The sequence below is a fragment of the Schistocerca serialis genome, chromosome 11 (assembly GCF_023864345.2).
Source record: "Schistocerca serialis cubense isolate TAMUIC-IGC-003099 chromosome 11, iqSchSeri2.2, whole genome shotgun sequence".
In the NCBI taxonomy this organism is placed as follows: domain Eukaryota; kingdom Metazoa; phylum Arthropoda; class Insecta; order Orthoptera; family Acrididae; genus Schistocerca; species Schistocerca serialis.
Window position 1 is genome coordinate 36,098,612 of NC_064648.1, and position 12,495 is coordinate 36,111,106.

The 12,495-nt window shown below is 43.1% G+C and overlaps 1 protein-coding gene across 8 annotated transcripts in view; it reads right to left on the reverse strand.

Moving 5' to 3' along the window:
* Positions 1-12,495, reverse strand: part of LOC126426860 (uncharacterized) — a 156,399-nt gene that overhangs the window by 47,768 nt on the left and 96,136 nt on the right. For 5 of the 8 annotated variants that reach the window (XM_050088890.1, XM_050088884.1, XM_050088886.1 and 2 more), the window contains one exon: positions 6,223-6,315. The exons of 2 other annotated variants lie outside the window; for them this stretch is intronic. In XM_050088890.1, the coding sequence (XP_049944847.1) occupies positions 6,223-6,315 (93 nt within the window). The remainder of the gene's footprint in view (positions 1-6,222; positions 6,316-12,495) is intronic. One more of the 8 variants, XM_050088888.1, reaches the window with a different exon arrangement.

Here is a 12,495-nt window from a genome sequence, read left to right on the forward strand (position 1 = left end):
AACTACATCACGGACACTGATACCATTCTCAATGCGGACATCCTCAAAGAGATCAGGTCTATTTGTTGCCATTAGGTCCAACATATTTTCATTGTGAGTGGTGTTCCTAACAATCTGTCCCAGGTAGTTTTCAGAGAAGGCATTTAGTAACATTCACAAGATGTCTTATCACACCCACCACTAACAAAACTAATTTTACAAATTAACTGTTGGATGATTGAAGTCTCCACCAATGATTACAGTACAATTGTGGAACTTGCACACATATGATTTGAGATTTTCTCTAAATTTTTTGTTACGTCAGAAGAAGAATCTGGTGGGCGATAGAAGGATCCAATTATCATTTTATGCTCACCCCTGATACTGAGTCTGGCCCAAACAATCTCACAAGGAGCTTCAATTTCTATCTCAATGGATTAGAGTTTTTTGTCTATTGTGACAAATACATCAGTTCTATTTCCCATTTGCCTATTTTTCAATATACACTCAACTTTTCCCCAAAAATCTCACTGCTATTGATTTCAGCTTTCAACCAGCTTTTTATACCCATTATTATGTGAGCTCTACTGCTTTTCAGGGACACTTGAAACTCTGTCACTTCTATCCCGCAAATACCTACTAGCAAAATTTCGAGAAATAGTATCGAATGAATTTAGGAACGTATAATATTAAATGATGAGTCTAGGAATATACGGTAGCTCTCTACATAGCACTCCCATAGTGATCGTGAAGATAAGATCTGACTAATAACAACACACACACAGAGGTGTTTAGGCAGCCCTCTTCCTACATTCCATGTGAGACTGGAATAGGTAACAGGGCTTATAACCGGTACAATGGGACATACCCTCTGCCATGTGCTTCACATTGGTTTGGAGGATACTGACGTGGATTAAAAATCAGCCCTTCAGTTTGTAAAGAGATAGAAAACAAAGACTGAACATTATTTACTGAGAATTTTATTCATACTTCACTGATCATTGAGATAAAAAGGAAAATCCTTTGGTAAGCTCCAGTCTCAGCCGTACATTATCAAAATCGAACAGGGTGACAGGGCAATGCACAAGTTACAATAAAAATGTGAGTTATTTTCCCAGGCTCTTGTCCACCTTAGCTAGCAGGCAACAGTGTGTTCAGTGCATCTATAAATTTGTAAACCGAACTATATTGCTACAGTAGAGTCTCGATAGTTCGAGGTGAACGGGACCGGAACCACCTCGAACTATCGAAAACTGGGACTATCAAAATTTAAATGGGAATAAGAAATATTATGATATTGTAAGCAATACAGGTCAAAATGTGAACTTTATTAAAATAAAAGTATTTACAATATAATAGAGGGAAACATTCCACGTGGGAAAAATTATATATAAAAACAAAGATGAGATGACTTACCGAACGAAAGCGCTGGCAGGTCGATAGACACACAAACAAACACAAACATACACACAAAATTCAAGCTTTTGCAACAAACTGTTGCCTCATCAGGAAAGAGGGAAGGAGAGGGAAAGCTGAAAGGATGTGGGTTTTAAGGGAGAGGGTAAGGGGTCATTCCAATCCTGGGAGCGGAAAGACTTATCTTAGGGGGAAAAAAGGGCAGGTATACACTCGCACACACACACATCCATCCACACATACAGACACAAGCAGACATATTTAAATATCAGGAAAGAGGGAAGGAGAGGGAAAGCTGAAAGGATGTGGGTTTTAAGGGAGAGGGTAAGGGGTCATTCCAATCCCGGGAGCGGAAAGACTTACCTTAGGGGGAAAAAAGGGCAGGTATACACTCGCACACACACACACACACACACACACACATATCCATCCACACATACAGACACAAGCAGACATATTTAAATATTTAAATATGTCTGCTTGTGTCTGTATGTGTGGATGGATATGTGTGTGTGTGTGTGCGCGAGTGTATACCTGTCCTTTTTTCCCCCTAAGGTAAGTCTTTCCGCTCCCGGGATTGGAATGACCCCTTACCCTCTCCCTTAAAACCCACATCCTTTCAGCTTTCCCTCTCCTTCCCTCTTTCCTGATGAGGCAACAGTTTGTTGCAAAAGCTTGAATTTTGTGTGTATGTTTGTGTTTGTTTGTGTGTCTATTGACCTGCCAGCGCTTTCGTTCGGTAAGTCACCTCATCTTTGTTTTTATATAAAAGTATTTACACACGCATTTGCATTGGCAGAATTATTTATTTAGCCAAGTAATAGCGAAGTGTGTGCGACGTTTGCTCGTGGCAGTGTGACGCCACCGTTGTCGCCTCAGGCTGCTGTTCCACGTAGCATATGGCGGCCTCGAGGGCAGCGCAGCCATCCGTGTGACTCGTCACCGGTGCAGCCGCTGCCTCGTCACCCTCGCACTGCCGTGGAATGTCAGCCGTGTCAATTACAGAAGAGTCTGTCACTTCCAACTGTTGGTCCGGATTTAACCACTCGCCTCCTTCCACCTCTTCACACCCTGGCAATCCACTGATTAAATTACACAGTCGTTGATCGTCCTCATCTGCTGAATCTTCAGTTTCTGTGTCTGGCATACTTTCCTGTAGAATTTTCCTCCACGACTTAGAAATTGTGTCCGACTTTATTTCGCTCCAAGATCCGCTAATCCAGTACACGACGCCCTTCAAAGTCACTTTCTTCAAAGCTTCTACAATGCTTTCGTTGTCATAGGAATGCACGATTGACTGTAGCAATCGCCGTCGATACTTTTTTTTTTAGACATTTGGCAAACTTCCCAATCACAACTAGTTTTAGTTTGTGGTTTCCAGCTGCATTTGTGCTGCCATAACTGTGAGCCGCTCTTTGCTTTTTTTGTGCCCAGGAGCACTTTTTTCTTCACAAGATACAGGTGTTCTTGCTGGTAACATTTTAAAATTTAGCCCAGTTTTGTCACCGATTTTTTTAAACTCGACGATAAATTTTGAAACGGCCTGAGCGTCACCAGAGAGTTTTTCTCCACGTACCCGTCTAGTTGACGCACTCCGTACCTTTTCTTCCACTTGTCGGGCCAGCCCACACTAGCGACGAAATTGTCATCTCCTTCCTGCAGCTGGTTTCTGAAAAACAAACCTTTTTCCTGCAAGATTGGGCCAGATATCGGAGCACCCTTCTGTCTCTGTCGGGTAAACCACATAAACAATGCCTCACTCATTTTTTCGAAGTCTGACTTCTTTATATGTACTTCTTCAACTGAGAGATTCGTCTGAGTATTTCTGTGAAGAAAACTGTTCCAATTTAAGTCGGTTTCTTCGCTAGCTACCAACAGTAACATCACCGACATCATATTCGAGAGCAAGGTTTTGTATTGTTTCTCCTTTCTCAAGTCGTCTTAGTGCTTCTAATTTCAGATGCAAAGGCACAGATTTCGTCTTTTTTGTTACAGCACTCATCTTTGTAAGGTGTACAACAGAACACACGGCCAACAAACAAAACGACGCACAGCACTGTACAGTACAGGTGCTGGAAACTACGGCGGCGTATGAACTCCCCAGTTTTGATCGGTTGCAGCAGGCAGCAGTCGGGGTATTTCGTGCCACACTGAGAACAGATGTTCGTGCAACAGGGCAGCGAGCTGATCGTTGGTGTTGATTGCATTGGAGGCTCGGATTATTGGAAACTAGAACTATCGAGTCTCTACTGTAGTTCCAAATAGTGGGAAGGAAGGAATAAAAATTAGAATTTAAAATCCTACCGACATTGAGGTCACCGGAGACGTAGCACGAGCTTCAATTGTTTCAAAGATGGGGGAGGAAATCAGGTGTGCCCTTCCAGAGCCACGGATCACGAAGAGTATTCGAGTCGTTACGATATCAATGCTTATTACTGAAAGTACAAACGTTTGGGGTATCAAACCGAATTTGTGATTAGACCGAGGATTTCTCGGTAGGGAAGAAGTGGCACGTTATCACAGACGGAGAGTCACCGACAGATGTTGAAGTAACTTCGAGTGTGATGTGGCGGGTCACTTCCTGCTCGTGTTTTATATTGGATTCCTTCCTGCTTATATGTTATATTAGTAGCCTTGCGAACAACACTAATAGCAAGCTGAGACTTTTCTCAGATGGTGAAGTACTGTCTGCAGAATACTGGGGAAATATTCGGTCGGATCTCGAATGACTTCAAAGTAGTGCAAACATTGGCAACTTGCTTTAAATGTCCAGGAATGTGAAATAGTGCACCTTGTAACACTCCGGTTTATTTTACTGACTTATCCCGCTCGACCGGGATCTGATAGCAGCCCAAATAGATAATAACTAATGTGACCGTGTACCTAATGGGGCTGGCAATCGGATTGGACTGCTACGGAGTTGTTACATTCCATTTTGTCCTTCTCGAATGCTGTAATAATGAAACGTCTGGTGGCAGGAAGAACAACAACACAGCTTCATTAATCAACGACCTATATTCTCACAAAAACACAAAGTAAGGAGACAGCCACTGCCTTCGTCGTACAGAATTAATAACGACTAATCTCAGCACAGATCCTTTCATTATTCATTATCGTCACACGCAATTTCAATCATTGTAATCCAACACTGCAATCCAAATGATGCCGGCGCGGTAGACGCGTAATTACAAATATCGGCACAAAAATATCACTGAATCACACTAGTAATTATACTTTTTCACTTTCCCGAATATTTCTAACACAAAGGGGTTAAACCACGGCGATGGCCACTCCCTTTGTCGGTACGGTGTTGCATTCCAGCAACACACCTCCACCCGGCTCGACCCGCAGCGCGTACCACACTCTACTGTCTCAACACTCGCTCTCGCTCTCGCCACCCGACGCACACTATCGATTGTTTGTCCTGTCGACCTGTGCTGTCGCAAAACTTATAGTAAGGGCCTACGGACCCCTTACAACCTCACAAAAAACACACACACACAGTATCCCACGACTACAGTATCGACAAGTCACAACTGTCACCAGTCAACTCGGCCAATTAACTGGGAGTGACACTTTATAGGAATACTAAATGGAATAATCGTGTAGGATCAGGTGTGGGTAAAGCAGGTGGTAAACTTTGGTTCGACGGTAGGATACCGGGAAAGTGCGATAGTCTACACAGAAACTGCTTACAACTGACTCGTGCAACCAATCCTAGAATACTGCTCAAGCGTGTGGGATCCGTACCAGATAGGATTGACAGGGGATATTGAACGTATACGGAGAAGGGCAAAACAAATGGTCACAGGTCTGTTTAGTTTCTGGGAGAGTATAACACAGACAATGAAGGAACTGAACTGGTAGATTCTTGAAGACAGACAAACCATCCCGAGAGAGTCTATTAACAAAGTTCCAAGACCCGAGTTCAATTCCCTACGTATCACTCGCATAGGGATCGTGAGGATAAGATTAGAATAATTACTGCAAGCACAGAGGCATTCAAATGATCACTGCTCCCACATTCCCATTCCATACGTTAACGGAATGTGAAGAAACCCTAATGACAAGTACAATGGGACACACCCTTTGCCGTGTAGTTCACGGTGGCCAGCACACTGTATATCTACGTGTATCGTACTCTTTTTTTATTTTAATGGGGGTAATAAAGCAACGAGTACCTACCAAAGAACTGCAACTCCACGCTCGAGTATCGACAGTGTGAGGAAAAGATAGATTGCTACTTGCCACGAAGATGACACATTAAGTTGTCGGCAGGCACGACTAAAAGACACTTACACATTAGCTTTCAGATACATCCCGGAGGGTCCGAGCTACCAGAGGTGGCATTGACATGTGCGTGAGCTGTACTTTCTTGTGTGAATGAATGTGTGTACGTGTTTCTTTTCCTGATGAAGGCTGTGGCCCAACACTTAAGTGTAAGTGTGTTTTAGTTGCGCCTGTCTGCAACTTAACGTGTCATCTTTACGGTAAGCATCAATCTATCTTTTCCTTCCAGTGTTAAGAATCTACTGACTTTTTTAAGGTACACACACACACACACACACACACACACACACACACAGTGGGCTGCTACTGCATTGAGACAGGAAAAATCTACCTCCCATTCGGTACATATCTATTTCTAGTCTGTTTTCGCAAAATGTCTCACTGCGACGACTGATATGTGCCACGGAAGAGTACTGTAGTTACTGAACACGTGTGTCTGCGAGCACTGAGAGAGGAGCAAAATACTAGAGCCTCCATTTTCTTTAAAAACATGTGTGAACCAAACAAAAGAAGTGGTGCAGTAAATGTAGCTCAAACCTCTTTGTCGGAGAGCACCACCACGTCGTCGTCGTGCCGCCCTCCGTCGACAGCCCCGGCTCTCTGGAAGTCCGTCACTGGAACAGCAGTCTTCTGAAAATGAAAGGCCAGCAGGACAAGGCAGTACTGTCTCGGCCAAAATACTAACGACGGTACAGTTAAACACGGCGGTTTCATCGGACAGACAGTAGGTACGGGCCCCTCTTCCTCGTACGTTCTCCTCCTGAGCATACGTGAAAGCGAGTGTGCACTGAGAAAGACGTGCAACTGTACTTTCCCTACACTGCAGTCTGACTAGGGTGAAGACACCCGTCTCAGATCGAAAGGTGGGGGAGAATGCAGAAGAGGAATAAGAGGAAACAAGCGATAGCCATAAAGAACCTTTACAAGTAAAGTTAGTTAATTAATTTTTTTTTTTTTTTTGTTCACTCGTATGTGCCTGCAGTCCGTCAGTAAAGTGGAGTATCAGGTGGCAATTAGTTTTCAGTATCTGAAGGGGAAAGACATTGCATTAACCTACAGTGAGTTGCCGGAGGTGTACAGCATCATCATACGACACAGTGGTCAGGTGTCACAGTCACTTCCAGCGTAGTGAAACGAGTCCGAATGACGAACAACCGGGAATTCTAAGGGAAGTGGAACCCCGGCGTTTGGAAACCAGCGTACCTCGACAGAGGTGACAGTGGATACGATCGGTCGTAGATCAGTTTTTCACATCTCGCATAAGATTTGGATCACGCAGTCCGGGTTCTGTGACTGATCCACACATTGAAAAAAGTCTGTTTGTGCAGTTTGGGTCTATGCACAGATTTTTTGTGGAAATGTCAGCATAACATCATTACTGCGATCGTCAATCTCTTTCGTACAACAGTTACACCGAGCAGCACAATGGCTACAGAACACACGGATCACAGTCAGGACCGTCACTCGCCACTCTATGCCCGACGAACAGCTACGGGTTTACTCTGTACCATTTTTTCATTCCCTTTTCGAAGCCGCATTCACTCGCCACTATAATTCTAAGGCTTTACGGCTTCCTTCCGGAGCGAGCTTTCCTCTGGCTCGCCTTTCCTATAATTATGAGCAAATTTACGAGTTGTGCGAGATAGTGTCTTTCAGTATTTTATAATTTCCAATTTAATATCGATTTTGATTTACATTCCTTGTTCCTTTGAATATTTTTATTGTCTCCAATTTGGTCGTAGCAGAGCTCTGCAAGATCTTTATGATGACACCTAAATCCTGGCTAAACACATATCCACACAACACCAGTTCATAAATTTACACAAAGCTAATTCGTAACACGTTTTGTTTTTTTCAGGCAGCTGTCAACAGTATTGATATACAGGGTGTTTCAAAATGAATATACGAGTTTTAAAGCTTTGTAGCACGTATTACACTCACCTTACAATTACAAATAATACACCAAATGAAACAGAAACACAAATAGTTTTTCTTACAGTAATTCAGTGTGAACACCGATCACACATAAGGTCGATAGGCGAGTTGTTCCGCAACCTCGATCAATGTGTCAGGTAACTGTTGCAATAACACTGTTTCTAAAGTCGGATACAGCAGTTCAGCAGTTGGTATCGGAGGCGCATACACGCAATTGCGTCAGATCCTGGGTGAAAGTGAAGGTCGCGCATAAAATGCTGCGTCAATCGGCCCCTCGTGCCCAATCCGCCAGTCGGAGACGACGCCTTTTAACCAGATGCGTACTGAGTAATGCCACTGAGGTGGTGCACCATCTTGCTCCCAAATAAAGATGTGTCGTTCAGCTTCTGCCCATTGAGGCACAGGATATAATTGTAGCACATCGAGATAACAAACATCAATTACAGTCGATTCACTGAAAAAGAACGACCCATAAACTTTCCACGGGGATATTTCTTAGGGCTAAGCACGAAACACTCACACTCGTTCGACACATTTTTCAGTCACTCTTTATGATTCCACACTCTTTCCATTGTGCGCAGGTATACAAACAAAACTGTTTGAGTTCCTCTTTCATTTGGTTTATTATTTACAACTGTAAGTTGAACATAATAAATGCTACAAAGCCTTAAAACTGGTATGTTCATTTTGAAACACCCTGTACTTGGAGAAACGTGTGACACACATTGTGCTGCCTTACAGTACATTTATTCATTACTGGTTTCGATCACTGGACCATCTACACAGTGGAAAAATATTTACTGTGACAATTTCACATTTCATACATGCTATTTAACCAGGAAAGTATACGCCATTGCTGACTTGAAAATATAAGGAAATTGGTACTTAATGCCTTTCACGGCAGTTGAAATGTATGACAAATGGTGGTACCCTTTAGGGAAATGTCAGCAAAGGGCAGCAGTGTGCACGTCTCGGGGCCTCGTTCAGCACGTAGAGGCTGTTCTGGCAGCCACTGAGGGAACGAGGTTCAACCCGGTGCAGACTGTGGCACACGTTGGAACACGTGTCATCTGGGCTCCGAGGTTATTCCTCTGCCATTCCAGCGAAAGGCAGGGAAAGTTGAGAAGACCGGCCTCACCCGTAGAGTTTCAATGGAGCTCACGATTTGCAGCGTTTTCCCCAGAACTGATCGTGGCCCTCTGGTTCGGAGTCGAGTGGAAGGACTGGACCGGGGACTCTGCGTCGCATAACGGACTGTCGTCATTATGCCAAAAAACAGTGACTGAGTTTTTGTCTTCTAAAAAGTAGGGATAAAATGTCCACTGTATTTTAGTAAGTTCGACAGTTTTTCTTTCATTGTTATGCACTGTTTAAACCTAATGTTTTCTTGTTAGGGTTTGGATTAGTGGGACTCTGCTGTACCAAATTTCTTATTTTTTCAAATCAGCAATGGTGTATACTTTCCCAGCTAAACAGCAACTATACCATTTGAAGTTGTCACAATAGATATTTTTCCACTGTGTAGATGGTCCACAATCGAAACAGGCAGTGAATAAATGTACTGTAAGACAGTAAAGAGGCCGTCGAGACAGAGTGTCGCAGGTAACTGTGCAGTGGGGTGTCGTTTGCTCCACGATGACACCGCAGTTCGTTCTGCACTCGACAGCCACAGCTGCTGTTTCTTTTAGCTGTCAAAGTTTCTCTCGACACATTCTTCCCCTTTCTTTGGACCGAGAGCGTTTTCAGAACGACTACCGAGTGACTTACAAGGTGGACAGTTTCTGAACTGCCGAAACGCAGACTTCTACAACCGACGTCTCTGCCGAGTGATCCATCGTCGATAAAAATTTAATTCACTGAAGCGTAAAGGTACGGTGAAGGTCTGACACCGTCACCGATCTCCACTGTCGTAGCTTGATCTTTTTCTCGTAAATTAGAACTTTACGACTACCCCTTAGGAGACAGCCCAGACTTCAAGAGAAATAACTCTCGGGTCAAACACGAAAACTGTTACTGTTCTACCATTATGTGCCGTACAAAGTACATTCAACGCTGTAAGAGATGCATTCAATTTATAAAACCCCCATTTTTCTTTTTTTCAAACTAGCTGACACAACAGTGGAATGGCTATGAATCTGCAACTGCAAAAATTTCTAGGATCCAGTCTGGGTGAATAGAGAGAATGAGAAATCATTTAAAAGTTGTCGACATAAAGAAATTGTGGTGTCACATTTGGCAGAAGCGCTGGTGAGTTATCTCAATGAATGAGCACACAAGCAGCATTTTCCGGCTGTTTTACAAGCCATGCCAGAAGGAACTCACTCTTCAAAACATCTTAGTAGGACATACCTGTCACCGTAGTGCCCTTCGGAATTCACACTTGTCCCAGAATGTGTGGTCATCATCAATTTATCAGTACCGGTGCTTACTCAAAAATTTTTTTGTGGCAGTAAGTACACACACTTCTACTGAGCTGACTGCCACTCCTTTTTAGGATCAAAAAACAGCGTCAGTGTCTCGTAAACCGTCACAGTCGACAAAAAGAGAGACCAACTCGTGCCGTAATGATACCTCAACGCACACCGACGTGCCGAACACGCGGGCTCGAGATTGTCTGTCGGTATTTGTGGGGAGCCGCCTGGAAGATACTTTTCACATTTTCGAGTCTCCGTACGGGATCGCATGCACAGATCCCACGGAAATGCTGACGTTTGACGCAACGTGTTCCACACTCGTTCGGCGAGCCGGCAAAAATAACTTTCTCGACTCGCTCGATCGTGTCATCGGAGGGACAGGGGAGATCGTTTCGGTCTGTAGTTGCACAATGTTCTGCCTTTTTTAACTGCCGCACCTGCGAACACACGTGAGACACGTCCGTGATATAGTCACTACATCTCACTCGACTGGTGGCAAATTTCGATCAGTGTCACCGTACAAACGGAGAAAATGAATGATTGCACGCTGCCGTTTTAATGAAAAAGTCTTCATTTTTAGTAACAGAAATTGAGCTCACTCTGACCACTATTGCTCAAGATGCCTGTGCCGTGCAGCACTGCCATCTCTGCCACACACTCACAACAAGCGCTTACATATTTTAAAATGAACTGTATAGTTCTATCTGTTTCCAGACATGAGGAAAGAATTAGAGGTGTTATAACCCGAATGCACCTTGTACTTGTTCTGAGGGCGAGGAGAGAACTTCAGTTCTGTCAGTTCAAAAACATCACTGTGCAAGCTACGGATGAAGACAGTTAGGCAGATGCAATATTTTGTGACTTCCAAAATGCACTCAATGTAGTATCACATGAACATTTATTATGAAAGTACATTTACACGGTGTATCGAACTGAATTAGTGACTAGATGCTGGGTATCTTGGAAGTAAGGACACAGTATGTTATCTCGGATGGAGAGCCATTGACAAAAGTAGAAGTAACTTCGTGTGCATCGCAGGGAAGTGTGTTGGGACCCTAGCTATTAATGTTGGATATTAATGACCTTGCAGACAATATTAAGACTAACCTGAGACTGTTGCAGATGGTGCAGCTATCTACAGATTGTTTCACAATGTTTTGACGATTTCTAAGTTTAATAACGCGCGCTAAAAACAAGATACAGTGACGGTGGTGCTGTCTATTAGTAGTGCGGAGTGTCGCGTTTCATCCCACACACACAGGCCAGTAATCGCATTGTAGTGGTCAGAGCAACATTGTGCGTTCACGGTAGAAAGCTCTTTTCCCTATGGCGAATCTATTGTGGACGTGCAGTGTGCTTTTCACAATCATTCTGAGAGTTAGCTGAGATATCCAATTCCTGTTTATACTGAATGTGGCCACAAACTTCCATTCTCCGTAACACGTTTGGTAACTGCATAATTTCCGAAGGCACTCGTGTCAAACGGCCGCTTCGCTCGCGCCATTTATCCGTGCCAAACTTTCCCTTATGAGGTTATTTGAAGGTGAGAGTGTAGTCCGCCCAGCTGAGAAGGTTGCAACAGTTAAAAGATCAAATTCATTATGAAATTTCCAGAATTCCTTCAGCAGTTATGATATATGTTTCCAAAAACTGCATGAAATGCCTCAAGTATTGTGTAGATGCAAACGGTTGTCATTTGCCCAACATAGTATTTCGTGAGTAAACTTGAATAAATGTACCTAGCGTGAAGTGTTTAACTTTGTTTCGTTACTTTGTGTATTATTCAAATTTGAAATCGTCAAAATATTGTGAAATACTCGAAATATTGAAGTACTGTCTGAAAAAAATACACAAATATTTCATAGGATCTCGATAAAGATTTCAAAATAGTCCAAAGATTGACAACGTGCTTTGAATGTTCAGAAATGTAAAACTGTGTATTTAGAAAATGAAAAAAATGTGGTATCTTACGACTGCTGTCACAATTTGAATCAGCCAACTCATATAAATACATTGATGTGACGATTTCCAAACAAAGTTTATTACCAATTAATTGTTGTCAAAGTCAAAAACAGCAGAGGAAATGGCGGTAAGTCGAGGAAAGGGAATTTTTTCTCTCACTTTAGGAACTAATGCAAAATTGCCTCGACTGAAACCTCTCACAAACTGTTCTACCCGCACACCTCTTCCATTTGTACTTGTTGCCCCGTGAGGCATCTGCTCTATGTCAGAAGATCATAAGGCCTTTCCAGAAAAAGGAGTTGATGATCATAAACTGTTTTTCAACTACAGATTATCAGCAGATAGGTGTTTTGTGGATCACGAATTTGGCAAGATCTCCAACCAGACTACAGAGGTGTGTCGAGTTTGTTGACATTATAATTACATTTTGTGCACCTCAGAACTATGCCAGGATTGTCTGACGAATGCAATATCGAGGACACACTGACGTATTCATGAC